This window comes from Candida oxycetoniae (assembly GCF_023343755.2).
Source record: "Candida oxycetoniae strain CBS 10844 chromosome Unknown scaffold34, whole genome shotgun sequence".
Taxonomy (NCBI): Eukaryota; Fungi; Ascomycota; class Pichiomycetes; order Serinales; family Debaryomycetaceae; genus Lodderomyces; species Lodderomyces oxycetoniae.
The window spans coordinates 1-24,905 of NW_026055490.1; the positions used below are offsets into that span (position 1 = coordinate 1).

A 24,905-nucleotide genomic window follows, 5' to 3' on the forward strand; every position below is an offset into this window, starting at 1 on the left:
AAAACACTATAATAAAAAAAAAAAAAAAAAAAAAAAAAACCCCCCCCCCCCCCCAAAAAAAAATAATAAGAATAATAAAAATAGTTCTTTTCGGATGAGTTTACGAGATTTATGATTATCAATAAAAAAATTAGATAATGAACATATACACTAGGGTTTAGTCATGGGATTTTACCAAACATAATAATAAGATATATAGAGATGTAATTAACGAACTTAAGTACCAATTGAAAAATTTGTTTAGCATGAATTTTCTAGACTATGACAACTGAACTTTCTAGAGTATGACAGCTCTACAAAAGATAAGATTCTGGTGAAAAAGATCTTTTCTTTCTCTTTATAAGAATACTTTTCATATTTGGTGTATACAATTAGAATTTGGTTTATACAATTAGAGTAAAAGATACGATAATCTTTTTGTCAGATCAAATTGTTCCTCAAACAAGTTTGATATGCTTGTTTTTCACGCAGTAACGGTAAATCTGTGATTGTAACAAAGAGATAAAATGAGGGGTGGAGTGGCGATATGCATGTATTATTTTTGCCCTGAGACAGCCGTTTGTGAGGTTTGTAACAATTTTGATATAAATGACATAATATTACATATTTAATATCTGTCTTAAAAACCTTTTTTCAACCCTTTTTTTTTTTTTTTTTTTTTTTTTTTCCTCTCGTGCATTAAATATGTGAGAAAATTTTCAACAATAATATCTCATAAAAATGATATCATAATAATATTTTGTAGACATTGTTCAAAATTAGAAACTAAAAAAGACTCTGTTACAAAAATGCCAACACTAGGGAGCAAAGCGAGCTAGAGAGGCAGCACTAACCAACACTATGGAGCAAAGCGAGCTAGAGAAGCAGCACTAACCAACACTAGGGAGCGAAGCGAGCTAGAGAGGCAGCACTAACCAACACTAGGGAGCAGAGAAGCAGCACTGGCCAACACTAGGGAGCGAAGCGAGCTAGAGAAGCAGCACTAACCAACACTATCGAGCAGAGAAGCAGCACTGGCCAACACTAGGGAACGAACGGGTCCTGAATATAAAAAAGCGTAATTAGAGCTTGTCTCTTATTAGTATTGTAGGCCGAAAACTATATGCAAGAATGCAAGATTGGCCCTGGATCATAAAAATCAAGTGACGTTTAAAAAGGAAAAGAAGAGAAAGAGGAATGATGCATTTCGTTGTAAAAGGCCATCATCTAGATCAAACCCGTGTTTTTTCTCTCTCTTTCTCTCTCTCTCTCTCTCTCAGAATTCAAGAGTATTTCTTAATTTGCACTTCCAAGAAAATGATTATATTTTTTTCAAACTTGCTGCATCTTAATAAAAGAAAAGAGACCGGATTTTCTGCAATAGGTTGATAAATTGAATCAGTTGAAAAGCATTTTAGTTCTTATTTTCATCAGTCACATCACCTTGTTACCTTGGATCTGTGTAAGGTTTCCAAGGCACAATAAATTTCTCGGTGACACCTTTTCCGGTTCATCTTTCTCGGTTTCCCAATCTCGGAATTCATGGCACATATATTCTATGTTCTTCAATCATTTCCATTTTCTTTTTTATTTTTTTTTATTTTTTTTTTTTTTTGCAGGCTTTGCATTTATGTTAGATTGCGAAATCGAAAAAAAAAGAACACAAGTATTGATTAAGTCAAGTTTTTATACTCTAAGCGAATTATTGTTGCTCATCCTCATAGTAGTGGAACTCAAAATGTCTAGTACTTATAAAAGATTTCCTAAATGTACATATATATATGATATAAGTTATTGAATTTTCTCTTTAAATTTGCTACTCTAAGTAAATCCTATAGGCTAGTCTTTATATAATGTCTGACGCTTTAAATAGTACGCCATCTCAAAGTCCAGATATTGGATATGAGAAAAACGAAAATGGTGAACCAATCGGAGATCTTGAGCATCAAGAAGAACCTCTTCAACATCAACTTAATCAAAAACCTTTAAGTGCATACGTGGGGGTAATAACAAGATGTATTTTGATTGCCTTTGGTGGTTTCGTGTTTGGTTTTGATACCGGTACCATTTCTGGTTTCATAAATATGAGTGATTTCCAAAGAAGATTTGGTCAAAGAAATGCTGAAGGTGAGTACTACTTTTCAAACGTTAGAACAGGTTTGATGGTTGGTATTTTCAATGCTGGGTGTGCCTTGGGTGCAGTTTTTCTTTCTAAAAGTGCCGATTTATGGGGAAGAAGAATAGGAATTTTGTCGGCAATGCTTTTTTACGTTGTGGGTATTATTGTGCAAATTTCATCGTCTCATGCATGGTACCAGGTTATGATTGGAAGGATTTTTTCAGGTATTGGTGTCGGCTGTTTGTCCGTTGTTTGTCCCATGTTTATTTCTGAAGTATGCCCAAAACATTTGAGGGGTACCTTGGTTTGTTGTTTCCAGTTGATGATCACATTGGGCATCTTTTTAGGATACTGTACAACTTATGGTACCAAGCAATACTCGGACGATGTGCAATGGAGAGTACCATTAGGTTTGTGTTTCGCTTGGGCGTTATTCTTGATTGGAGGAATGTTCAATATGCCCGAATCACCACGTTATCTTATTGGTAAAGACAAGATTGAGGATGCCAAAAAATCATTGGCAAAGACAAATAAGATTTCTGAAGAAAATCCGGCATTGTTGAAAGAACTTAGATTGATCCAAGCTGGTGTTGATAGAGAAAGATTGGCTGGTAAAGCTGGTTGGACAACTTTGATTACTGGTAAACCAAGAATATTCGAGAGGGTTTTGGTTGGTGCCATGTTGCAAGCATTGCAACAATTAACCGGTAATAATTACTTTTTCTATTACAGTACCACCATTTTCAAAGCTGTTGGATTGGACGATTCATTTGAAACATCCATTGTTATTGGTGTCATCAACTTTGCCTCCACTTTCTTAGGTATCTACCTTATTGAGAAATTAGGTAGAAGAGTTTGTCTTTTGATTGGTTCTGTTGCTATGTCCGTTTGTTTCCTTATTTATTCATTGGTTGGTACTCAAAGTCTTTATGTTGGTAGTCCAAACGGACCCACACGTAAACCAAGTGGTGATGCGATGATTTTCATAACATCTTTATTCATTTTCTGCTTTGCCTCAACATGGGCCGGTGGTGTATACTCCATCATATCGGAGCTTTACCCATTGAAAATCAGATCAAAGGCTATGGGTGTTGCCTTGTCAGCTAATTGGATCTTTGGATTTTTGATATCATTTTTCACTTCTTTCATCACAGATTCAATTCATTTTTACTACGGTTTTGTATTTTTTGGTTGCTTAGTGTTTTCGATATTTTTCGTTTACTTTATGGTTTATGAAACCAAAGGCCTTTCGTTAGAAGAGGTTGACGAATTGTACCAAAGCGGAGTCCCTTCATGGAAATCGGGAGGTTGGACTCCTCCATCAGAGGAAGAAATGGCAACTACAACCGGATACGCAGGCTATCACAAAGCAGAAGAAGAACATATTCAAGAAAAAGAGCCAGAGCCAGAGCAAGAATTGGTTTAAGAGCTAGGGGGGGGAGAGAGACATTTTTTATTTAATTACATTTTTACTTGGGGTTTAAACAAAAGGTGAATAGACATTTTAGAAGAAACGATATTACAAGAAAAAAAAAAAAAAGAAAAAAAGAGGATACAAACAGACTCTAAAAGAATGTAGACAGAGTGTGTTTAAGCTTCTCATTAACATCATCCATAGAAGGTCTCTGAAAACCACACCTCTTCTTCTATCTCCATTGTCGCCAATAATATCTTCATCTTCTATCTTCCCATATAATTTTTCACATTATCAAATTTACACGACCTCGAAATTTGAAGCGAGAAAGAAAAAAAAAAAGGGCACATCAAAGATCGAGTAAGAAGCAAAGTCCACCATTGTAAGTTGGTAAAAAGGTAGGCTTTGGTACAAGCACAATTATTTCCAATGTTTAGTACCACGTGGAAAGCCAACCTAGGTGTATCGGGTATATTCAGGAGGTTTAAACATGAGTATACACCAAGATTTAGGGAGATAGAGAAGGCCCAAAAGGGTAGAGTAACTGTGAGAACAGGAGGATCAATTAAAGGTAATAGCTTAGAGTTTGGTAAATTTGGCTTAAGATTGAAATCGCGTGGGCTCAGAATGAGCGCAAACCAGTTATTGGCGGCAGACAAGGTATTGAGACGAGAACTTAGGCCAACAAAGTCGAATTTGTTTACTAGATTTGTATGCGACTTGGCAGTCTGTATAAAAGGTAACCAAACGAGAATGGGTAAAGGTAAAGGTGCATTTGACCATTGGGCTTGTAGAATACCAACGGGGAAAGTCTTGTTTGAAATCGATGGACCAATACATGACAAGGTAGCGAGAGAAGCGCTTAGAAAAGCAGCAGATAAATTGCCTGGTTTATACGAAATTATAACACCACAGAGTAAAGTAAGGGTAAGCATGACCCACTTGATTGAAAAACCAGAACCAGTAGACTATGTTGAGAAGGTGAATTCGAATCCAAGTAGGAAGTGGTTGAATTTACAAAAGTTCAAAACTGATCCTATGTATAAATTATATAGCGGTAGGTGAAAACAACATCTCCTCACCTCACCCTTCCCTTTCCACTAACTTGTAATTAGGAATTAGACAATACAAATAGCTCTCTACACTATCGAGCAGAGCGAGATAGTGGTGCACAATCAAATATTAATACTATATGATTAATATAGTTTATACACTGACTAGCTGCCATCTACACTTTGTAGCTTGTTGCAATACTATCGAGCGGGGCAAGACTATCTGCCACCGACACTCAGTAGCTTGTTGCAATACTATCGATCGGGGCAAGACTATCTGCCACCGACACTCAGTAGCTTGCTACAACACTATCTCGCTCTGCTCGATAGTGGAGCAACACCTTGCTTATATTCCTTGATGATCTTTGTATGTTGGTTTTCTTTCTAGTAATCTGCAAAGAAAAAAAAATAAAATAAATAAAAACCGTTGAGCTGGTTAGTTCAACAAGTTTGAATGTGTGCTTAATACATTCTTTCTTTCTTCTTGTTATTGTCTTTCCCTCTTCACAGACCAATGTCCAAGGATACACCTAAACTAATAAACCAGTCGCTAAATATCTTGTCAAGATTAGTTGAGTCCGATACTAACGTATCTATAATAGACTTGAACTTATTAGAAAATTTAAACACTAACCAATCATTGAATTATTCCAAGTTGGAGAATGATTTAAATCTGTTAGAACAAAGTGGGAACCAATTAGTACTGCTTAAAGAGGAATTTGACAGTCATTCAAAAGCCTTGGTACAAATTGAGGAGAAGATTGCTAAACTAGAGAGAATTATGACCGAGCTAGACTCCTGGTTAAACGAGTTGGAAACAACTTAATAAGCTATGACTAATATTCCCTGAAACCCCTCTCTATATCCTACGGCCGGTATATCCTACTAGCATTATAGCAAAATCTTTTTTTCATCTGAGATCAACATTACTAGCATTAAAGTAGTATCATTTTTTCATCTGAAATCAACATTACTAGTATCGCTACAAAGTGTTGCTCGATGGTGTCATTACTAGTATCGCTACAAAGTGTTGCTCGATGGTGTCATTACTAGTATCGCTACAAAGTGTTGCTCGATGGTGTCATTACTAGTATCGCTACAAAGTGTTGCTCGATGGTGTCATTACTAGTATCGCTACAAAGTGTTGCTCGATGGTGTCATTACTAGTATCGCTACAAAGTGTTGCTCGATAGTGTCGCTTTGCACGGTAGTGTCGATTTGCTCGATAGTGTCGGGTGTTGCTTGATAGTATCGCTTTGCTCGATAATATCGGGTGTTGCTCCACTATCTCGCTTTGCTCGATAGTGTCGGTGGTGTTGCTCGATAGTGTCGGGTGTTGCTTGATAGTGTCGCTTTGCTCGATGTCGGTGGTGTCGCTTTTTACGATTCATAGTATTTTACTTGAACCCACAAGCTGCAGCTATTGCATTGCACAATAATGTCATACCCACCGTCCGCATTGAGTGTGCCATTTTCAAGATTTGCTTCAGTTAACACAAAACCATCAATGTATTCGCACCTCGGACATGTTTTCACAAAACTATCATCCTTACATGTAAAATCATCAAGATTATACACATCGAGACCGCCTCCGGCGATGTTGAATCCTTTCCCCTTTAAGTTAAGTTCTAATTGTTGGTCGTACTCTACTCGTGTATCAGGATTCGATAGTATTTTGTAAGCATCTACTATCAAAGCAATATTCACTGGTACCTCCTCCAGGGTACGAGCTTTATCCGGGTGAGTGTTTAGTAGCTTGAGTTTGTACGCTTGTTTTATTTCATCTGTAGAGGCATCTGAAGGTACACTCAAAAGCTCATAAAGCGATAGCATTAATTAACAAGATCCCTCTTCCCCTGTTTCTTAACGGGTTCTATTTTTTTTTTTTTCTTTTTTCCATTCGGCGCTTAATCCTCGATTTTCCATCTCATCGCGATGAGCTTAATTCTTTTTTCTTTCTTTTAGGTTTCAATACAAGAGTAAGAGATACCCCTTTAAGAGACAAACTGAGTAGAATGTCCACACCTTCGGTCAAAGTTCATTCTTATTCAGAGGAACCAGTTGCTTATGTGGGTTCATTTTTCAATGGTTTAGCAGTACCCAAGGGCACTGAATTTGAAGTATATCAACACAAAAAAAATGGAGATTTTCTTGTTCATGGTGAAAGCGAAACTTTGGAATATAATGGAAAGACCAGTGCAGATGAAAATGAGTACGTTGTGGCTGTTTATGATCGAAACAAGAATGCAGTAGAACTTTACAAAACGCCATATATTCCTACTAAAGTCACCGCCAAGAAGAATAGGGTTTACAAAGGCCCTTTGGTGAAATCTTTCGGTTTGAAGAATGTTGCTCAGCGGAAAGCTTTGGGAGAAGCTTTTGGAACGAAAAAGGCCAAAGCGGCAATAACGAATTTGGAAAAGAATAGAATTGACTCGGATAAATTGCAAGATATTGAATTGGATATTGTTGATACAGTGCAGGAAAGCACTAAACCACTTGAGATTGAGAAAGCCACAGGACCCGTTCCCAACCCCAATGTTCATGCAACAAATGTCGAAGACGTTTACCCTATCGATAGCATTGTTCCGCAAAAGACTTGGGGCTATATCCGGGCTCAGCCATTATTATCAGATCCTACGCCATTGAACCTTTTACCTTCTCAGCCCGAGTTTGTCAAACCAATCTTATCTAAATTAAGAGACGCAAAGAACATAAAGGGTTTGCAATTACTCTATTATTCCGCACTTTTATTTGGCGTTTATGAAAATCGAAGAGTATCGCAAAAGGAGGCGCTAATGACGAGGCTAAAAAATATACCATCTGAGGTTTTGGTGGATAACATTCTAGATCAATTTGCTATTTCGCGCTCGTCGAAATTCGGTAGATCCAAAGAAAAGTCGTTTACTATAGATCCTCACCACGAGGATAAGTTGTTGTGCTACTTGTTTATCATATTGCTACATTTGTCAAATTTCAGCATTGAATTGAATCCGTTGGCCAAAGATTTAAAGATGAAACCAACAAGGTTGGTTGCATTATTTAGAGCACTAGGTGCTACTATAAAAAGCGCAACAGTCGCAGAAGCAGAGGCATTGGGAATACCAAAAAGCGCGGCGGGAACGTACAAAATTGCAAATTTGAAGGTACCGTTTAAATTGCCGGAAATAACCAGGAAGAAGTTCAGATCGTAATTAAAATCATTAAAGTAAGCAAAGACGAACTATGAATGAACTAGAAGTTTTGTTTGTTTGTTTGTTTGTTTGTTTATTCTTTTCTGTTGTTTTTTCTTTTTTGATGTCAATAATATTTGAAATCCTCAGCATCAGCAATACTGTTCATTTCAATAGATTTATTAATGAAACCTTCCGTTACGGTGAATGGGATTTTGTTGACAAATCTCCCATCCATTATCTTAAGCTCCTTATCAATCTTCTCATAGTACTTTTTTAGTCTAATCATGGTTAAATGTCTATTGTTTTGCTCTTCCCAGAATGGAATAACTATATAACCACTGTTTACGTAATCATCAACTGTATTGGCTGCGAACCTTTCAATGCGTTCCCTTAACAAACGACTAGCCAAGGAGGTTCCCATAACGTGTATTTTTATGTGTTTAAATAGATACAACAAAGGCTTGCTTAATTCATTCCATTCAAATTCACATTTCAATCTTTCAAGGTCACTTTTTTCCAAGTGAGGAACAGTAACTTGCAGCAAAGAGTTGTGTATAGTGTACGAATCTCCAAACTTATCGACTCGTTTTGAATAATATGGCCAAACTTGAGTAGCAAATATAAAACAAGGTTCAATTTGCACAATTTCGTTTCTTTTGATACACTCAAATATCCAATTTGGTTTAATGAGGTCAAAACCTTGACTTAGTAATTTGTTCCCTACCGGTAAATCCTTTTCTGTGATAATCACAACCTGTAGGCTTGACTTTGAGTCAATTGAGTGCACCACTTTGCCTCCATATTTTTTGACCAAGGCTCTTAGTTCTTCCGCACTGATCACTGTCTCTTTGGACTCTCTTCTCTCGCTCATTATTAGAAATTCAAATTTGGAAAACAAATCAAACTCCGCTTTCACTTTCTTTAAGTCACTCCCTTGATCGGAAAATGAAGTCAATACATCATACTTTTTCCTTTTTACGGCAACTGTCTGGGACCTCAGTATATTCCTCATGTAATCCGCTTTCAAGTCCAAATATTCCTGTAATGTAATACACTCATCAACAGATTTGTCCTCTCTGATCCTGCGGCAGAAGTTATTGTGTAAAGATGATCCAACGGCATAAGTCTCTTCAGGCCGAACATCAATTGACCGCGCTTTGATTTCCAAAACAACTGAGTTCTTCGGTTCAATCCAGTAAGCGGGTCTCTTTCTACCAAATCGAATAAGATTTTCTGGAGGCGGCCTTGTACCTGTATCGATCCACTTTCCATGCGTCAAGCGTTCCACTTTATCAAACTCTTCAATTTCAAATCCGTTTCCAATCATAGCAAAGCTATAGTACGCTCCGTCAATGGTATTTTTTAACCCAACCATATAAGAATTCTTAATTCCGGGGTTTTTACCGATAACAACCAAATCCAAATTCTCGCCAAATTTTTCAAGGTACTCCGGTTTCACCTTAATCCAATTGGGATTTCGGAATCCGTCAATAATATATTTCAGCTGTGTGTGTTTGAGTACTAACCCTTCACTTCTATTACCGACAATCTCCCTCATTGACTTTTCAATATCAGCAGCCGTTGATCCAAGTCGTGCGTCACTGATCTCAAATCTATGGGGCACAGGTTTTATTATCCGGCTAAGAATGGTTTTCCTGAAAAATAGTGGATAATTGCCAAGCTCCTTGCCATTGAGGTAAAGAACATCGAAAATTATGTAATATGGGTAGCTTGTTTGCTGATTGTATTGATCAATAGTTGTAAATTGCAGAACGCTTTCTTGAATTGCCAGTGACTTCAATGTACCAAATGGTAGGATAATTTGCCTCTTGTAGTCATAAGCTACCATTTCGCCATCAAGAATCACTGAATCTACCTTTTTTTGGAAAGCATTGTTCAAGTACTTTGTTAATGAGCCAAATTGAAATGACTCGCCGTATAGAAAGGAATAGTCTTTAAGTCTCCGACTGTAAAACTTGAAATTTCCATTTTCCATATGTAGTAGCATCCTATCTCCGTCTGTTTTCTCTTCAATATAAAACTTATTCTCCAAATCCAACTGTTTGAAACTATTTTCGAAGTTTTCATCCATTGGCTGTTTCTTTTGTAGCTTTTTCACCACAGAGTCATAGTTAGTTGTTAGTTTCTCTGCTAACTGAGGCTTGAACTTGAATCGTGGGTGGATGGCCAACTCCTCTCTAGATAGTTCTTTTTCAGAATCAGCAAGTGAATTAAATGTCTTTTTTAAATCGTTACATATACTGTATAACCGGTAACCACAAGGATGCCAACTATTGAAGAAGTACTTTTCCATATTGGTCAAGATTGGTTTCTTCAAAATAAACTGCACAAGCCACCTGATTTCTTCAATTCTCAAGCTATCAAAAAGAGGCTTAAGAAGATCCACTTGTTCGCTTGACTGCTTTGCTAGCGTCAAGTTGTCCAATAGGTTATTTATTTCGGAAACAGTGCATTCTTTGTATTGATCGGTGAAATCTCTTCTTTTGGCAACAACTCTAGCTACTTGTAGCGGTAAACTGCGAAGTTTCATCTCATCTGCAGCAAATCTTTTAGATTTTTGATACTGCTTATTCCAGTAATGGAGGAGGTTATAGTCGTCAGCATCTTTTGGAATCCTGTACATTTTGATTATTAGCCTCGCTAAAGCCACTTCTTTGATAAAATATAGTCTTCCTGCTTTCTCGGGGAATATCAATTTCGCCGCTGGAGACATGTCATTTCCAATATATAGTTTGAAGCTTTGGATGAACTCATTAATAATCTGTGCTTTCCTCTCGGTTATCGTTTTGGCCTTGCCTAAATTGTTCCGTGATACACCATCGATTTTATCAAATAATTCGTTTGTTAGAAAGGTAAGGGTGGGTTCAATTTGATTGGGCGCAGGTGGCCTCACATTGTCAAGAAACCATGGCATGATCGAGAGTGATACTTGTATAATGTATGAGGTATCAGGTATCAGTTAAACCTCTCGTTTACTACTGGGGTTACTCTTTATACTCTTAGTCGCTACCATATACGGCTTACAAGCGATACTTACACAAAAACTTGTTTTTTATCAACATCACCTTGGACAATGGCTGATTGGCATTGAACAAGGAATCAAGCTTAGAGTTGAGGTAAGCCTCTTTTCCGGATGTTCAACTATTCCCTTGTTTGTTACTATAAGAAAGTATCACAAGGTCGACTCATATATGAACAAACAAGCTTAGTAAGTCTTTATTTTTTTTCTTTTTTGGGACTTATGGCAGAATGCTCATAGAAAAAATGTTCTTAGACTGATACAAAGAAGCAAATATTGATATATAATCGATTTACAATATCGTTGTGTTTGGTGTAAATTATACCGCTTCAAATTATCTCTCCCACTTTTCAGTTTAAGCAGCGCGTTCTGCTTTCCTCAATACACTTTGCAAAAGTGTGGCAATCAAGCTTTATTGATATGCTACTGTTTTTATAGATGAAATAAGTAAAGCACTTTTCTTTCAAACGGGTTGCAAATAAGGAAACAATTGTGACTTTTATAACTATAAATAGGCTTAATTTACCTCCACCTTTTAGATCCAATTTTTCCCCAAGTTTCTCTTATCATTTACCAAAACCCCATAACTAATCTCAATACTATTAGTATTCTTTTTTTGTTTACAGAATTATGCAACTCAATATCATACTTTTAACATTAGCCTCAGTTGCTTTTGTTTCTGCCAACTCCTACTCCAACTCCAACTCCAACTCCAAAGCCAACTCCAAAGCCAAAACCAAATTAAAACCACATCATAAGGAAAATACTACAATAAATGCAACAAATGTTTCTACAACCACTACAACCCGAGCTGGTGGTGTGGTGAATGGTATCAATATTGTTGGCGCTGCTGCTGCTATTGCAGCTGGTGCTGTATTGCTATAGATGTCTTTAAGAGGAGATAAAATAGAGTATACACTATCGAGCAAAGCGAGATGGTGTTTTAACAAGCTAGCCAGTACTGCTCCACTATCGAGCAAAGCAAGATAGTGTTGCTATTAAGCGCTGCTCCATTATTGAGCAAAGCAAGATAGTGTTGCTATTAAATGCTGCTCGATAGTGTTGCTGTTAAGTGCTGCTCGATAGTAGAGGAATTTTGAAGAAATAGACTATATAACATTGATGTTTAGTAGAGGAGTTTTGTTTTGTAAGTTTTTTAATATGATATATATAAAATTAATTAAACTAGAGTTTTTTATTTGGTATAGATTTTGATTGAATTTACTGTAGAATGGCTGCGAAATTATTGTCTAGTAAAAGATATCTATAAAAGATACAGTTTCAACACGTGACATGATACTAAGATACCAAGATATACTAGGGGGATCTCGCTACTTGGAAAAATAGAATTCACCGGTTATAAAAGGAGCAAAAACAGGTCTTTTCATCAGGCTAAGCTTACTATTTTTGGACAACTTCTGTATTGAACCTCGGTAAAGAAAACCACACAGTTTTGAGTTTTGGGCAGAGGAAGAAAAAAGAAGAAATTATTAAAGTATATAATAATAATATATAGTATATATAAGAAGAATACAAGAATAATACATAGTGTAAGAAGGATACATAGTATTTTAGAAAGAGTAATATATACTATAAAAGAAGAATAATATATGGTGTATAAGATTAATATATAGTACTCTAGATAATAATACATTGTACTTAATAGTAATAATACATTGTATATAAGAAGAATAATACATAGTATTACTATAGGAAGAGGAAAAAAAAAGGAATAGAGAGGTTAGAAAAAAAAGGAATAGAGAGGTCTCGTCTTACATTTTCACCAACTCATAAAGCAAATGTCCATTAGTAATACCCCTGAACCACAAGCTTTACCGGACGCTCAAGTACAAGATGCTCTGTTTGTCACATCTGGTAAGCAAAATAAAAAGAAAGTAAAGTCGTCTACTTTGTCAGAAGAACAGAAGAAAGTATGTGGAGAGTAAATGAGTTTGATATATGCACATTATTTTTTTCACTCAAACATACTAACTATTAACTTATATAGGCCCACCACATTGCCTCTGAGCAAAAACGACGCGAGAATATTCGAGCTGAATTTGATAAAATAGTTGCACTTACGCCAAATTTGAACCAACTGGAGAATAGATCCGAGTTGAACATTCTAACCAAGAGCGCGGATTTTATTGACCAGTTGAAAGAGGAAAATGTGAAATTAATCGAATTGTGCAGGCAAAAGGGAATCGAGGTACCAGAAGAGCTTATTTATAAAGGCCCACAGAACGATGGAAGCGATATAGTCAAGTGACACGGGTTTGATCACGGATATTTTGTTTGATTTCTTTTTTTTTTTCGGTTTGGTTTTAAAGTTCTTGTCTATAGATTATACAAAACTGGAACTCCTCACCAGCATAATTGTACAATTTCCGAACTGGAATAAACTCTGCCGAACCAGAACAAATCGGCAGAGTTGTTATACACTGGCAAGGTGAGAATCCTGCTTGTAAAAATTTGTTTATTTTTTCAACGTCAGAAGTGAACATCATAACAAATGTATAGGCACCATCAGCAATGGAACAGAAACTGGAAAACTCAAACCCAAATTCTGCTATTGAATTTTTAAACTGTTTTTGTTTGGACAGTTTTGAAAAACCTCTGTCAAACTCATTTTCTTCTTCTTCTTCGTCTTCTTCTTCTTGATACACGGAAAAAGTCTCTTGGAAAGAGAACCCTCCCCATTCAATCTCTGCCATTTTTGGAAGAGCATTGACTTCAGCAATCACGAGGTTTGTTACCAGTCCGAACTCACCATTTCTATGGTCAGCCAAGTGTTGCCAACACTCCTTTACACATCCAAGACTTGCATGACTGGTTATAAAACAAATTACCGATGCAAATTTGGTGGCTCCAACTAATTGTTCAACGTTTGTCAAATGTTTCAAGGACAACGCCGAGTTAAATGCAATTGTATTTCTTGAGAGGGTCATGCTTGCTGGAATGAGTGGTATTTGACCCGATAGACTTGCCAATTTGAAAGAAGATGGCTCGGTGTCGGTTATGCTTTGTGAATAAGGACCGATGTTCTGAGGACCCCAAAAGGACCTAGACCTAACATGGACCCCCAGTTTTCGCAGTTTATCTTTTAGCACAACACATGATAACTGAATATCCGTTGATATTCCAGTTTCAACACAAATTCTAGACGGTGGGAGGTACATGTCTGAGAAATACGAGCCATATATTTTATTCACGAGCTCAAATGAGGAAAGGTCTGATAGCAATAAGTTCACGTGTTGAATGTGGCTCCAAGAAAGATCATGGTTCTTCAAATATCCCAACAATTGGGTGAATATATTTGTCATCTGATCTTCAATGGTGTGTGCAGTTGAAGTCAAGTTGGAAATAAACAACCTTTTCGACGTCACGATGATGCTACTAGTAGGCGTATACTGTTCTGGCAAAACTTCTTGTAAGTTCTGCAGCTTTCCTACTCCTTCTTTGTTCACATTTTCATTTTCAGCTTCAGTTTTAAATTCAGATTCAACAAAATCCACCCAGAATGGATCCAACAAGGGAGGTGCAACCAAGTTCCTCTTTGTATTAATGTCAGCTCCTTTATTGTCCTTCTCTTCCAATTCTACTTGAAGTTTTAAATAAAATACTTCACTAGAATGTCGTACTATTTGTTGGTCAACAATCTTGAGTCGCTTGTCTTTGAAAAAGGGACAGTCCAACACAATTGTTTCAAATTCACCTCCTTCTCCACAAATGTGAACGTCATACATCAGATTCAACTTGACCAAATGGGGATAAATCTCATTCAATTGCTGTCCCAAATGACTAGCATTGAGACCAATTGCCGCCACTTTGACTATCCTCGCGTCAAGACCGCTGTCACACATTTCCAGCATCAACTCATTTTGATCCCTTTGCCACAAATACGCTAGTGAAGTCAAACCGAGCCTATCGCACACATTCTCAACCCGCGTTCTTTGGTAATTGGAAAGAATGGCACCGCAACTAATAGCCTCAATATCAGGATGCAAGTTCTTGACCTCTGATATCAAACTAAACAAATCCTCAATCTCGTCGTCCTCGGTACGTGAATACTCTAATTCTTGATTTAGAGACAGTCCTGTGATTGCCTTTCTATACAATGGCACATCCAAGCATTGGCTATAAGCAGATATTATTTCATGTCCCACAGTTTGAAACATAAAAGAGTCGATTTCAGCTTGACTCTCATCTTTAGGATAAAGATTCCCCAAAGCTACCAACTCATGGCCTTGAGACAAACAGTGATATAAATTATAGAACGAATCCTTGCCCCCTGATATTAACGCAATAAACTTCATAAGTGGGTAGTGTTCAGGCTAAATACATACATTCACTCGATAATAACAAACTTTACTTAACATAGTCCTCGAGAAGTAGACAGATATAGATTTAACACTTCAAAAAAATAGGCCATCGCATTAAAACCTGCATAGTGAGAAAACCTAACATATTCTTTTTTTTTTTTTTTTTTTTTATTTCAGACAGGCCAAAAATTTTTCAACCTGCTTTCTTAGTGAAATTTTTTTTTTTTTTCATTGAATTTTTCTTTATACATCTCTTTCATAAGTCTTCTTTTACCATCAAATCCCACTAGCTCAATATGCCACGTATGTTTAACAATAGAATCTTATTGATATTAACCTAAATTAGTATAGTAGACTTTAATGAACGATTTCAGAACTCGATTTTAGAGCTTGGTTTTGCTTTGTCTATACAAGGTAAAGATAGTGTTGAGATCTTAAAAGAGAGTGCTTCCTGGTCGTTGAGGTTCGGGTCCTCCATTTCTTTGTTGAATATGTTGTTCATACAGAGAATGCTTCAAAAAAACCTTATCTTTAATGTAACTGAATTCCCGACACTTCAGTTTACAAAAGAACGTCTTCTTTCTTCACCAACAAACCCCCACCCCGCTGCTGGCCACTCCCACCATCTGAAAAATGAAAAGCCAGAGAACTCAATTTGGGTTGAAAAAAAGTATTTGCTCAATGACGGGGCTTATGTTTTTTTACAGGGCTCAAAGTGAAATATTTTAATTGCCATGTTCCCAATGAGACTTTGAGAGGGATGTGAAGAAAGAATGACGAAGGTTTTTGGTAGAGCATTTCTCTCTGTTATAACTTCTTTTCTTTCATTGAAAAAGTTGTAGGACCGCCCCCCCTCCTTTTGTATTAAAATCTATTGAACTAATATGGTTTTTTTTTTCTTTTAGTGTTGAATTAGTATTCTAACAGTTTTAATTAGGTGCTCCAAGAACATACTCAAAGACATACTCTACCCCAGCTAGACCATACGAATCAGCTCGTTTGGACGCTGAATTGAAATTGGCTGGTGAATACGGTTTAAAAAACAAGAGGGAAATTTACAGAATTGGTTTCCAATTATCTAAAATCAGAAGAGCTGCTCGTGATTTGTTGACCAGAGATGAAAAAGATCCTAAGAGATTGTTTGAAGGTAATGCTTTGATTAGAAGATTAGTTAGAGTCGGTGTTTTATCTGAAGACAAGATGAAGTTGGATTATGTTTTGGCTTTAAGAATCGAAGATTTCTTGGAAAGAAGATTACAAACTCAAGTTTTCAAGTTGGGTTTAGCAAGATCAATCCACCATGCTAGAGTTTTGATTTCTCAAAGACACATTGCCGTTGGTAGACAAATTGTGAATGTTCCATCTTTCACAGTGAGATTGGATTCCCAAAAACACATTGACTTTGCTCCAACTTCTCCATACGGTGGTGGTAGAGCTGGTAGAGTTAAGAGAAGATCTCAAAACAAGAAATCCGATGATGCAGCCGGTGATGAAGAAGAAGAGTAAATAACGGGATAAAATTATCCCTTATTTTAGAAGCAGTAGGTCTTTGATATGTGAATTGCAAAAACTTTATATATATATATATATCAATAATGTATACTAATTGGTCTTGGATTACTACATATCAAGGAACGCGCCTTTTCTCCTTAGCTTCTTACAATCCGTATATATTATGTTAACTATATTATGTTTATTGTTTTCTGGTTACGTCTTCACCTCGATGGACAAGCAGATGCAAAATGTAAACCACGAGGGCTATAACCCTCACTCATCTTATATGGTAGCACGTAGAAAACTCGCGCATTTTTTTCTTTTATGCGCACTAATTACTGTATTGTCTCGTTTGTATTGCAATTTTTCACTGACAATAATAGAGTGGACACAAACACACACACTCACTCACTCACAGAGAGAGAGAGAGAGAGAGCGAGAGAGAGAGAGACAAAAGTTAATACTTGAAATTTTTTTTTTTCACTAGGCCCTTCTCTGAGATCCTTTTAGAAGACATATATATAACAACAAAATGGGTAAATCGTATGTGGCAGTCTATTCAGACGCTTTTACACGAGTGTCTAGGGAATTGATATTGAGATAAGAGAACAAGGAAGAGGAAAATGACGGAATAACGATGTATAATTCGAGAGAGCTTTGCGGAGCAATGTGAAAAATTCTGAAGCTGAGGAAGAGGAGGAGGAGGAGGAAAAGGAGGAGGAGGAGGAAAAGGAGGAGGAGGAAGAGGAAGAATATGAGCAGAAGAAGGGTGTGTGAATCTAGAATAAGGAGGAGGAGTGTCAGCATGCTTTCAATTTGGAGTTATTACCGCTCAGTTTCTGTCTTCCATTCTCATTATTTTCGATAGTTTTATTGAAAAAAAAAACTGGATACTAACATATATTTTCTAAAGACGTGGTTATAGATCTGGTACTCGTTACGCTTTCCAGCGTGATTTCAAGAAACATGGAGCCATCCCATTGTCAACTTACTTGAAAGTATACAAAGTTGGTGATATTGTTGATATAAAAGCCAATGGTTCTATCCAAAAAGGTATGCCACACAAATACTACCACGGTAAAACTGGTATAATTTACAACGTTACCAAATCGTCAGTTGGTGTTATCATCAACAAAGTTGTTGGAAACAGATACATTGAAAAAAGAGTCAACTTGAGAGTCGAACACGTTAAACACTCTGCTTGTCGTCAAGAATTCTTGAACAGAGTCAAATCAAACGCTGCTAAAAAGAGAGAAGCAAAAGCTAACGGTGAACACGTGAGCTTAAAGAGAGCTGCTGCTAAACCAAGAGAAGCTAGAGTTGTTTCCGCAACAGAGAATATTCCACAAACTTTGGCTCCAGTGCCATATGAAACATTTATCTAAGCTTTTCAATCCTACAACTACCCAAGCTTCACTATCACCCATTTGTTTCATTAAAAAAGGTTTTTTTTTTATTCTGTATAGTAATCAGGTATAAAAATTAATGCACTCTTATTAAGTCTACGATTTTTCTTTTTTTTTTTTGAGATAGTTGTATCAAGATATAGCTGGAATGTTCTCTTCAGAATAATAGGCCCAGAAGTTGTCATTTGTGCAATAGAGTATGACATGTCAGCAATGGGGCCCGCGTAGGCAAAGACTATCTAAATCAATGATACCGCTAAACAAATATAATCTAAAACAGTGATACCTTTTTGCTTTACTTTATGAGTTGTTCTTTTTAGGAAGGAAGAAAAAATTAAAACAAATAATAAAAATGCGTTTTCTAGTTTTATACTCTCAGTTTGTTTCTATAAACTCCTATGATATAAATGGGAGATCAGGGTAATACTTCTGAAGATGGTGATGCAAGGTCAAACGTGTTTGAAAATGCATTACAGTCATGGGTGGAGATTGATTTATCCACGCTCCAGAGGAAGCTAGACGAACAAGGATTAGAAATAAAGCAAGGACAAAAGGATTCTCTTTTGAGTCGCAAGACTTTGGCATCAAGAACAAAAGAGTTTAAGAAGCTAGAGTCATCTGAAAAGTTGGAGCAGATCAAGTCACTATTGAAGTTGTATCAGAATGAAATTGACAGTCTAACGACCAAAAATAAGAATTTGGAGAGCTATTTTTTCGGCATGTATAGGTTGATTGGAGATGCCCCTGACCCGCGTCCGTTGTTGGAGATGTCAATTGATTCAGTCATTGAAAGTAAAGAAGCTGTTAGGCTAAAAATAGAGCTAGCCAAAACCGAGGAAGAGTTGGCCAAAAGAGCCGATTACGAACAATTGAAACAGAGATTACTACTGAATGAACAGAGATCAGCAGAGATTTTGAGCATTAAGCTCAAGGCGAAGGAGAATGAGTGTCAATCTTTGCTCGAGGAGAAGGAAGCAAATTGGAAAGAAAAGGAAAAACAATTTGAAGATCAACTCCGCACTGCTCAGAAACAAATTGAGGAATTAAGGACATCTAAGGAGGTGCTGGAAATACGCCTCAATAATCAAAATAAGAGCAATGAACATTACGAGGGAGCTTCCGCGTCAGTATTGGCTGAACTAGATATGGTACGGAGAGATGCGGAACTTTCGAAGAAACGAATATTTGAGTTGGAGAGGCGGAACGAGAGTTTAAGGCGTGACATTACCCAGTCTCAAAATGATATGGACATAAAAGTATTGCAGGATAAATGTGATCAAAAAGTCAGCGAAATGGAGAGTGAGAATGTTTTACTTGTTGCAAACTTGAATCAAATCAGGAAGCAAAAGGAAGAAATTGCTAAACGCTTATCGTCCAAAATAGATTCTTTGGGTAGGGAAAATGCGGTTATGGCACAAGAAGTGAAAAATTTGAAATCAAGATTGGACAAGACCTCTGACTACGAACAAGTGAAAGAAGAACTTCACCTTCTTCGCCAGATTGAGTTTGGCCATGGGGAAGAGGATGATGATGCGACGACTAGCAAAGCCACCACCAAACTAGACTCCATAGTCATTGAAAGAAACAAAACAATGACCAAGGAGCTTGCTCAGTATAGATCAGAGCATGCCGATTTGACATCTAAAGTAAGTGAACTAGAGGACCAATTGAAATATGTGACGGAAGAGCTTCGGTCTTCAAAGCAATTGAATGAGAAGTTAGAGAACGACTTGACTGATTTACAGGAAAGCAATTCTAGCAACAAATTTAATGATAATAGCAGTTTGATTTCTGGTATGAGCAGAATCACAAGGTCTGCAAATTTTCGAAATGGTAGTATAGTATCAGGCATTTCCGGAGAGAGATTAGGTAATGACGATTCTTCTATTTTACCCATTATAACGAAGCAAAGAGACCGATTCAGGGAGAAGAACAATGAGCTTGAAGACGAACTTCGCAAACTGCACAATTTGAACAATGAATTGAAAAGACAAATCAACACTTTAAAACAAGACAATGAAGAGTTGTACGAAAGAGGAAGGTACTTGCAATCACTTCAAACACCAGGCACACGAAATATCACCACGACTTCTTCCGGCAGGAAGTTTTTGAACCCCAAACCCAATGTATCGGACTTGGAAAGCAACCATGTACGGTACCAGCAAGACTATGAAAGAAAGCTTCATCCGATTGAACAATTTAGAATCAAAGAGCAAGAAAGAATAAATTCCCGACTTTCGCCGTTGGAAAGATTATTCATTTCTTTAACAAGAGCTGTGTTGGCGACAAGAGCAACAAGAATGATTTTTTTCGTTTATTGTTTGGGATTGCATGTTATTGTGATGGCGATAACAATATATGCTATGAACTTGCATTCTTCCTTGATACCTGAAGTTGGTTTGAATTTGAGTACAGGGGGAAAGGCTATGAATCAAGTACAGGGGGAAAGGCTATGAATCAAGTACAGGGTGACAAGGCTATAAATAAAATAGGGCTTTAACACTATCGAGCAGCACAGACTGATACTATTTGATTTATAGCAAAGCCAGCAAAGCCAGCAAAGCCAGTAAAGCCAGTAAAGCCAGTAAAGCCAGCATAGCCTTGTCCTATAAATCAAATGGGCATTAATTTTTTCCCCTTTATTGAAGTATTATTTGAGAAAAAAATCAAATTTGGTAATTTCATTATTGAGTTTTTATTGTAAAATGGTAGCTGTTGTGTCAACTGTCTTTGCACTAACTCCCTAACTCCTTTGCGTTGTTTCTTTGGCACTGACTCTTTGGTACTGTTTTTTTCGCACTGACTCTTTCGCACCGACTCACCCCCCCCCCCCCCCCCTAAACTTCCTTCCTTTCCTACCCCTCTAACCCCCCTTTTTTTAAATACCACGATAAGCGTCATTTTGTAAATTTTATTGGAATCTCATTTTGTGCGGCAATTGATTAATCAATCATTCCTTTTCATATTGTTTGCTTTGTTAATATTGCCCATAAAAGGTTTTTCAATTGATGAATCGTTTTTTATTCAACGCTTTACTTATTGTTTGCTTCTATTTGGTTTATAAATACGCATTTTCCACACCCACTACAAGCATGTCAAACAAAACATCCACTACAAGCACAGGTTATTCAAACCTTGAGGGTAAAAGTCAAGATGAGATTCTTGTTGATATGAATGGCAAACAAGTGCCCTTGTCCAAGATCTCCAAGCCACATGCTGTAGTATTACCACAGGATCATCAAGGAAACCTTGATGCCAAATCTTTTCCTGGTGTGGAGCCAGAAGCTCAACAAAAGGAAGATATTAAGGCTTTTGATCAAGCTATTTTAGAGCCCGGTAAACATGGCCAGAAATTTGATGCTGCTTCATTCCCACCTGTCGAGCCAGAGGCACAAAAAAGAGAAGAAGAGTTGGAAGCTGCTCGTAGAAAAGAGAATTGATATATAGTCGAGGTGTTGAAGCTGCTCGTAGAAAAGAGAATTGATACATAGTCGAGGTGTTGAAGCTGCTCGTAGAAAAGAGAATTGATACATAGTCGAGGAGTTGAAACTGCTCTTTATTTCATATGATATGGAAACTTACTCTCCTTCCGTCTCTCCCCTTCTCTCTCTCCCTCTCTCTCCCCTTTTCCTAGTTCATGTGAATGAACACGACTCTTGGTAGAGCGAATCCACTATCTCTAGCTCTCGTTTTCATTATGTCCTTGATAACTGGAACTCAAGCCAAATAATGGCGTGACTTGGAGCCTAGTGCCAAATAGAAAAAGCCTCCTTGACCTACAAAAGAAGAAGAAGGAGAATTAAATTAATAGAGGGGGAAAAAATATTGAAACCCTTAGCTTAGAGTCATCTCATCTTATCTTTAGTTTATTACAAGTTAAAAGTTGAAGCTTTTGTATTTGAGAGACTAATAGTGAAGAGATGCTAACTAAAAGACTATTTCGAGTAGTTTCCTACTTTTTGTTCATATTATTCACTGTGCTGGTATTGCTATTGTTTGCCAACAAACACGAGATTATAGAATTGAACAAGTATGTGCCGTTTGATTATTTCTCAAGTGCAGCTCCAGCATTTTTTCAACCACCCCCCAACCTGTTTCTTTTAGATATTGCAATAAAGAACTGCTATGCGTACAATTACAACAATGCCAATTGTGGCAAACCCGATGCTAATTCGGGCAAATATGGCGACTTGTCAGACAGTAATGGTGGGTGGATTCGATTGAAAAAGGACCTAAGTTTAGGCAAGTCCTGGTTCAAAAAGCAGATGCTTTCGGTAAAGAAATTAGATAGCACCCAATTTCAAAATTTGCTTAGAGATAAACTTGTTGAAGATTCGGTGATTATTGATTTTGCCGTTTATGATTCGATAGATGACTCCAAAATTAAGGGAAACCTGTTGAAATTGCCACTCAAGATAATCGAGAGCTTCAACGGAATCCAGTCTCTGAATGATGACTCAAATCTAATTGCCCCGGAAGAAGAAGAGGAGCAAACGGAAAAACACAATGCCCAAACGGAAGAAGAAAGGATAGAGGAAGAGAGGCAAAGGGAAGAAATTAAGGAGAAACAGGAGAAGGAGGAGAAGGAGCAGAAGGAGAAAGCCGAAGAAGCTAAAAAATTACTTGAGAGTGAACAAGAATTTCTGAAAGAGAAACAAGTTGAAGAAGGAGAAAATAGCAATATTGAGAAACGATCAGAGATGGAGGCTAAAGAGTCTTTGGAAAAAACAAATTTATACATCCCAACCATGAAGGAGGTTAGTGAGCGCGGATGGACTTATAAATCCAATGGAATTTGGACGAGATATGGAAGCCACAATAAAGAAACCGCTATAAATGCAGTGGACATATTGTTTGGCTATGAGGCCACAGAGTTAAGGCCAAATTGGAAGTTGTTGAAAAAAAAAATCAATGGCATTTCAAGTGAGTCAGATTTGCCAGCGTATTTATCATTCCGTCGCGGCCCAAAACTCGACTATAAAAAGAAGTATTACACTCCTTTGAAAATGAACAAGGATGATCAATTCAAAATACTTCAAGTTGCAGATTTGCATTTTTCAACTGGGTATGGCAAATGTCTTGATCCCGTGCCAACTGAGTCTGCTAAGGGCTGCAAAGCAGATTCGAGAACTTTGAAGTTTATCAACGAGGTACTTGATATAGAAAAACCGGATATGGTTGTTTTGACAGGCGATCAGATATTTGGAGAAACATCTCCTGATTCCGAGTCTTCTGTGTTCAAAGCCTTGAGTCCCTATGTTAAGCGTAAGATACCCTTTGCTATAGTCATGGGAAATCATGATGCAGAAGGTTCAATGAAAGCGAAGGATATGATGGGATTGTATTCGGATCTTCCTTACAGTCTCGCTGCTATGGGCCCAGAAGAAATTGATGGGTACGGTAATTATATTATCACAGTACCGGGAAAATCGTCTGATTCAGTAGCATTGTCGTTTTATTTTGTTGACTCGCATAGCTATTCTTCGAACCCAAAGGCATATCCTGGGTATGACTGGATTAAGGAAAGCCAACTTGTGTATATGAAGGAAGAAGCCGCTTCCCTTAAAGAGGGGATCAGGAAATTTGAAAAGGAAACAGTTACAGATGGTTCAAAAACAATAACAAAGAAGAGTTTATCAATGGCTTTTTTCCATATCCCTTTACCAGAGTACAAAAATATTAAACAACCAATGGTTGGTGAACATCTCGAAGCGGTAATTTCACCTCGGTATAACTCCGGGGCTAGATCTGTATTTCAAGAGATTGGCGTAAAAGCTATAAGCGTAGGCCATGATCACTGCAATGACTACTGCTTACTTGACCAAAAAGATGCTGACACCGCAGGTGATAATGATGGAAATAGAATATGGTTATGCTACGGAGGAGGTGTAGGCTTGGGTGGATACGGTGGATACGGTGGATACGTTAGAAGACTTCGAATTTATTCTTTTGACACAGCTCGCGGTGAAATCAAGACATGGAAAAGGGCAGAGAATGAACCTGGCAAAAAGATTGATGAGCAGATTTTAGCAAGTGACGGGGAAGTGGTAAATCTGTAAAATCAAAGTTGGACTTTTATTGGGCATATTTGAAAAAACCATCAAGAGTTAGGTTCCTGTCTCTTTTTTTGTGAGTTTTTACTCCTAGATTGACCCTATTAGCCGTTACTCCCCCTATTTCCCTCTTTTTGACGGGATGCAATTGACTTGATGTACAATTTACCTACGTTTTATTTTTGTTTTACAAAATACACTATTTAAAAGAAAAGAGAAACGTTTATTTCATATTATAGATTGTTTGTAAATTGTTTGCAATCACAATTAAATAAAAAGAGAACAGTGTACTGTAATATGAGGAACCAATTAAATGACAAAGTTCATCAATGGCGGGAGAGAGTAGTTGTGCCTATTGATAACAACTACGCTAATTTCAAATAGTGGTGGTGTCAGCTTTGTTTTGGGTGCCTATATTTCTACTCTGAAAAGACGGCGACACCGATGTACTTACACCATTATATTACAGATAATAAATAGCGTCTACAGAAGAGTAAATGGTAAAAAAGATGCAAAATTTAACAAGAATGTAGCTTCTTACACGAGTTGTTTATAGAAATGTATTATTTTACACGAGTCGTATACAAAATCGCGGAGTTCATATTCTATTTTTTTTTTTTCAACTCATATATCTGAAACAACGATAATTTTTCGATTTCTTTCAACAGCCAACTATAGCTTTTTTTATGATGCATTGATTGTCATTGCAAGAGGATACAGGAGGTAGAATAAGTAATATTTCATACCGAGTGAAAGATTTCAAATAGAGAAACAAACAATAATAGGAAAAAGCCAAAAAAAAAAAAAAAAAAAAAAAAAGGGTAAAAATTATGTCAAATAAAAAAAAGAA

General features: G+C 37.0%; 14 protein-coding genes across 14 annotated transcripts; 11 read left to right on the top strand and 3 right to left on the bottom strand. All coding sequences in view use genetic code 12, as the record gives it.

The window, feature by feature from the left end:
- Window positions 1-1,832: 1,832 nt before the first annotated feature.
- On the top strand, window positions 1,833-3,524 carry KGF56_004760 (sugar porter family MFS transporter; the record flags this gene model as incomplete). Its single annotated transcript, XM_049326231.1, has 1 exon — window positions 1,833-3,524. The coding sequence occupies one exon, from the start codon at window positions 1,833-1,835 to the stop codon at window positions 3,522-3,524; it is 1,692 nt and encodes a 563-aa protein (XP_049178101.1).
- A 417-nt stretch (window positions 3,525-3,941) lies between these two features.
- On the top strand, window positions 3,942-4,577 carry KGF56_004761 (mitochondrial 54S ribosomal protein uL16m; the record flags this gene model as incomplete). Its single annotated transcript, XM_049326232.1, has 1 exon — window positions 3,942-4,577. The coding sequence occupies one exon, from the start codon at window positions 3,942-3,944 to the stop codon at window positions 4,575-4,577; it is 636 nt and encodes a 211-aa protein (XP_049178102.1).
- Window positions 4,578-5,078: 501 nt separating this feature from the next.
- KGF56_004762 (uncharacterized protein) lies at window positions 5,079-5,390 on the top strand (the record flags this gene model as incomplete). The annotated part of the gene is made up of 1 exon (XM_049326233.1): window positions 5,079-5,390. The coding sequence occupies one exon, from the start codon at window positions 5,079-5,081 to the stop codon at window positions 5,388-5,390; it is 312 nt and encodes a 103-aa protein (XP_049178103.1).
- A 270-nt stretch (window positions 5,391-5,660) lies between these two features.
- On the bottom strand, window positions 5,661-6,397 carry KGF56_004763 (uncharacterized protein; the record flags this gene model as incomplete). The annotated part of the gene is made up of 2 exons (XM_049326235.1): window positions 5,661-5,940; window positions 6,012-6,397. The coding sequence occupies 2 exons, from the start codon at window positions 6,395-6,397 to the stop codon at window positions 5,661-5,663; spliced, it is 666 nt and encodes a 221-aa protein (XP_049178104.1).
- Window positions 6,398-6,579: 182 nt separating this feature from the next.
- Window positions 6,580-7,758, top strand: KGF56_004764 (DNA-directed RNA polymerase I subunit; the record flags this gene model as incomplete). Its single annotated transcript, XM_049326236.1, has 1 exon — window positions 6,580-7,758. One exon carries the CDS (start codon window positions 6,580-6,582, stop codon window positions 7,756-7,758), a length of 1,179 nt encoding a protein of 392 aa, XP_049178105.1.
- A 106-nt stretch (window positions 7,759-7,864) lies between these two features.
- LIG4 (DNA ligase (ATP)) lies at window positions 7,865-10,675 on the bottom strand (the record flags this gene model as incomplete). Its single annotated transcript, XM_049326237.1, has 1 exon — window positions 7,865-10,675. The coding sequence occupies one exon, from the start codon at window positions 10,673-10,675 to the stop codon at window positions 7,865-7,867; it is 2,811 nt and encodes a 936-aa protein (XP_049178106.1).
- A 735-nt stretch (window positions 10,676-11,410) lies between these two features.
- On the top strand, window positions 11,411-11,665 carry KGF56_004766 (uncharacterized protein; the record flags this gene model as incomplete). Its single annotated transcript, XM_049326238.1, has 1 exon — window positions 11,411-11,665. One exon carries the CDS (start codon window positions 11,411-11,413, stop codon window positions 11,663-11,665), a length of 255 nt encoding a protein of 84 aa, XP_049178107.1.
- Window positions 11,666-12,579: 914 nt separating this feature from the next.
- INO4 (Ino4p) lies at window positions 12,580-13,049 on the top strand (the record flags this gene model as incomplete). Its single annotated transcript, XM_049326239.1, has 2 exons — window positions 12,580-12,711; window positions 12,789-13,049. The coding sequence occupies 2 exons, from the start codon at window positions 12,580-12,582 to the stop codon at window positions 13,047-13,049; spliced, it is 393 nt and encodes a 130-aa protein (XP_049178108.1).
- Window positions 13,050-13,104: 55 nt separating this feature from the next.
- Window positions 13,105-15,096, bottom strand: KGF56_004768 (diphthine--ammonia ligase; the record flags this gene model as incomplete). The annotated part of the gene is made up of 1 exon (XM_049326240.1): window positions 13,105-15,096. One exon carries the CDS (start codon window positions 15,094-15,096, stop codon window positions 13,105-13,107), a length of 1,992 nt encoding a protein of 663 aa, XP_049178109.1.
- Window positions 15,097-15,398: 302 nt separating this feature from the next.
- RPS9B (40S ribosomal protein uS4) lies at window positions 15,399-16,608 on the top strand (the record flags this gene model as incomplete). The annotated part of the gene is made up of 2 exons (XM_049326241.1): window positions 15,399-15,405; window positions 16,040-16,608. 2 exons carry the CDS (start codon window positions 15,399-15,401, stop codon window positions 16,606-16,608), a joined length of 576 nt encoding a protein of 191 aa, XP_049178110.1.
- A 520-nt stretch (window positions 16,609-17,128) lies between these two features.
- On the top strand, window positions 17,129-17,981 carry RPL21A (60S ribosomal protein eL21; the record flags this gene model as incomplete). Its single annotated transcript, XM_049326242.1, has 2 exons — window positions 17,129-17,139; window positions 17,522-17,981. The coding sequence occupies 2 exons, from the start codon at window positions 17,129-17,131 to the stop codon at window positions 17,979-17,981; spliced, it is 471 nt and encodes a 156-aa protein (XP_049178111.1).
- A 428-nt stretch (window positions 17,982-18,409) lies between these two features.
- On the top strand, window positions 18,410-20,458 carry KGF56_004771 (uncharacterized protein; the record flags this gene model as incomplete). The annotated part of the gene is made up of 1 exon (XM_049326243.1): window positions 18,410-20,458. One exon carries the CDS (start codon window positions 18,410-18,412, stop codon window positions 20,456-20,458), a length of 2,049 nt encoding a protein of 682 aa, XP_049178112.1.
- A 636-nt stretch (window positions 20,459-21,094) lies between these two features.
- ASR3 (Asr3p) lies at window positions 21,095-21,442 on the top strand (the record flags this gene model as incomplete). The annotated part of the gene is made up of 1 exon (XM_049326244.1): window positions 21,095-21,442. One exon carries the CDS (start codon window positions 21,095-21,097, stop codon window positions 21,440-21,442), a length of 348 nt encoding a protein of 115 aa, XP_049178113.1.
- Window positions 21,443-21,922: 480 nt separating this feature from the next.
- Window positions 21,923-24,061, top strand: KGF56_004773 (phosphoprotein phosphatase; the record flags this gene model as incomplete). Its single annotated transcript, XM_049326246.1, has 1 exon — window positions 21,923-24,061. The coding sequence occupies one exon, from the start codon at window positions 21,923-21,925 to the stop codon at window positions 24,059-24,061; it is 2,139 nt and encodes a 712-aa protein (XP_049178114.1).
- Window positions 24,062-24,905: the final 844 nt, after the last annotated feature.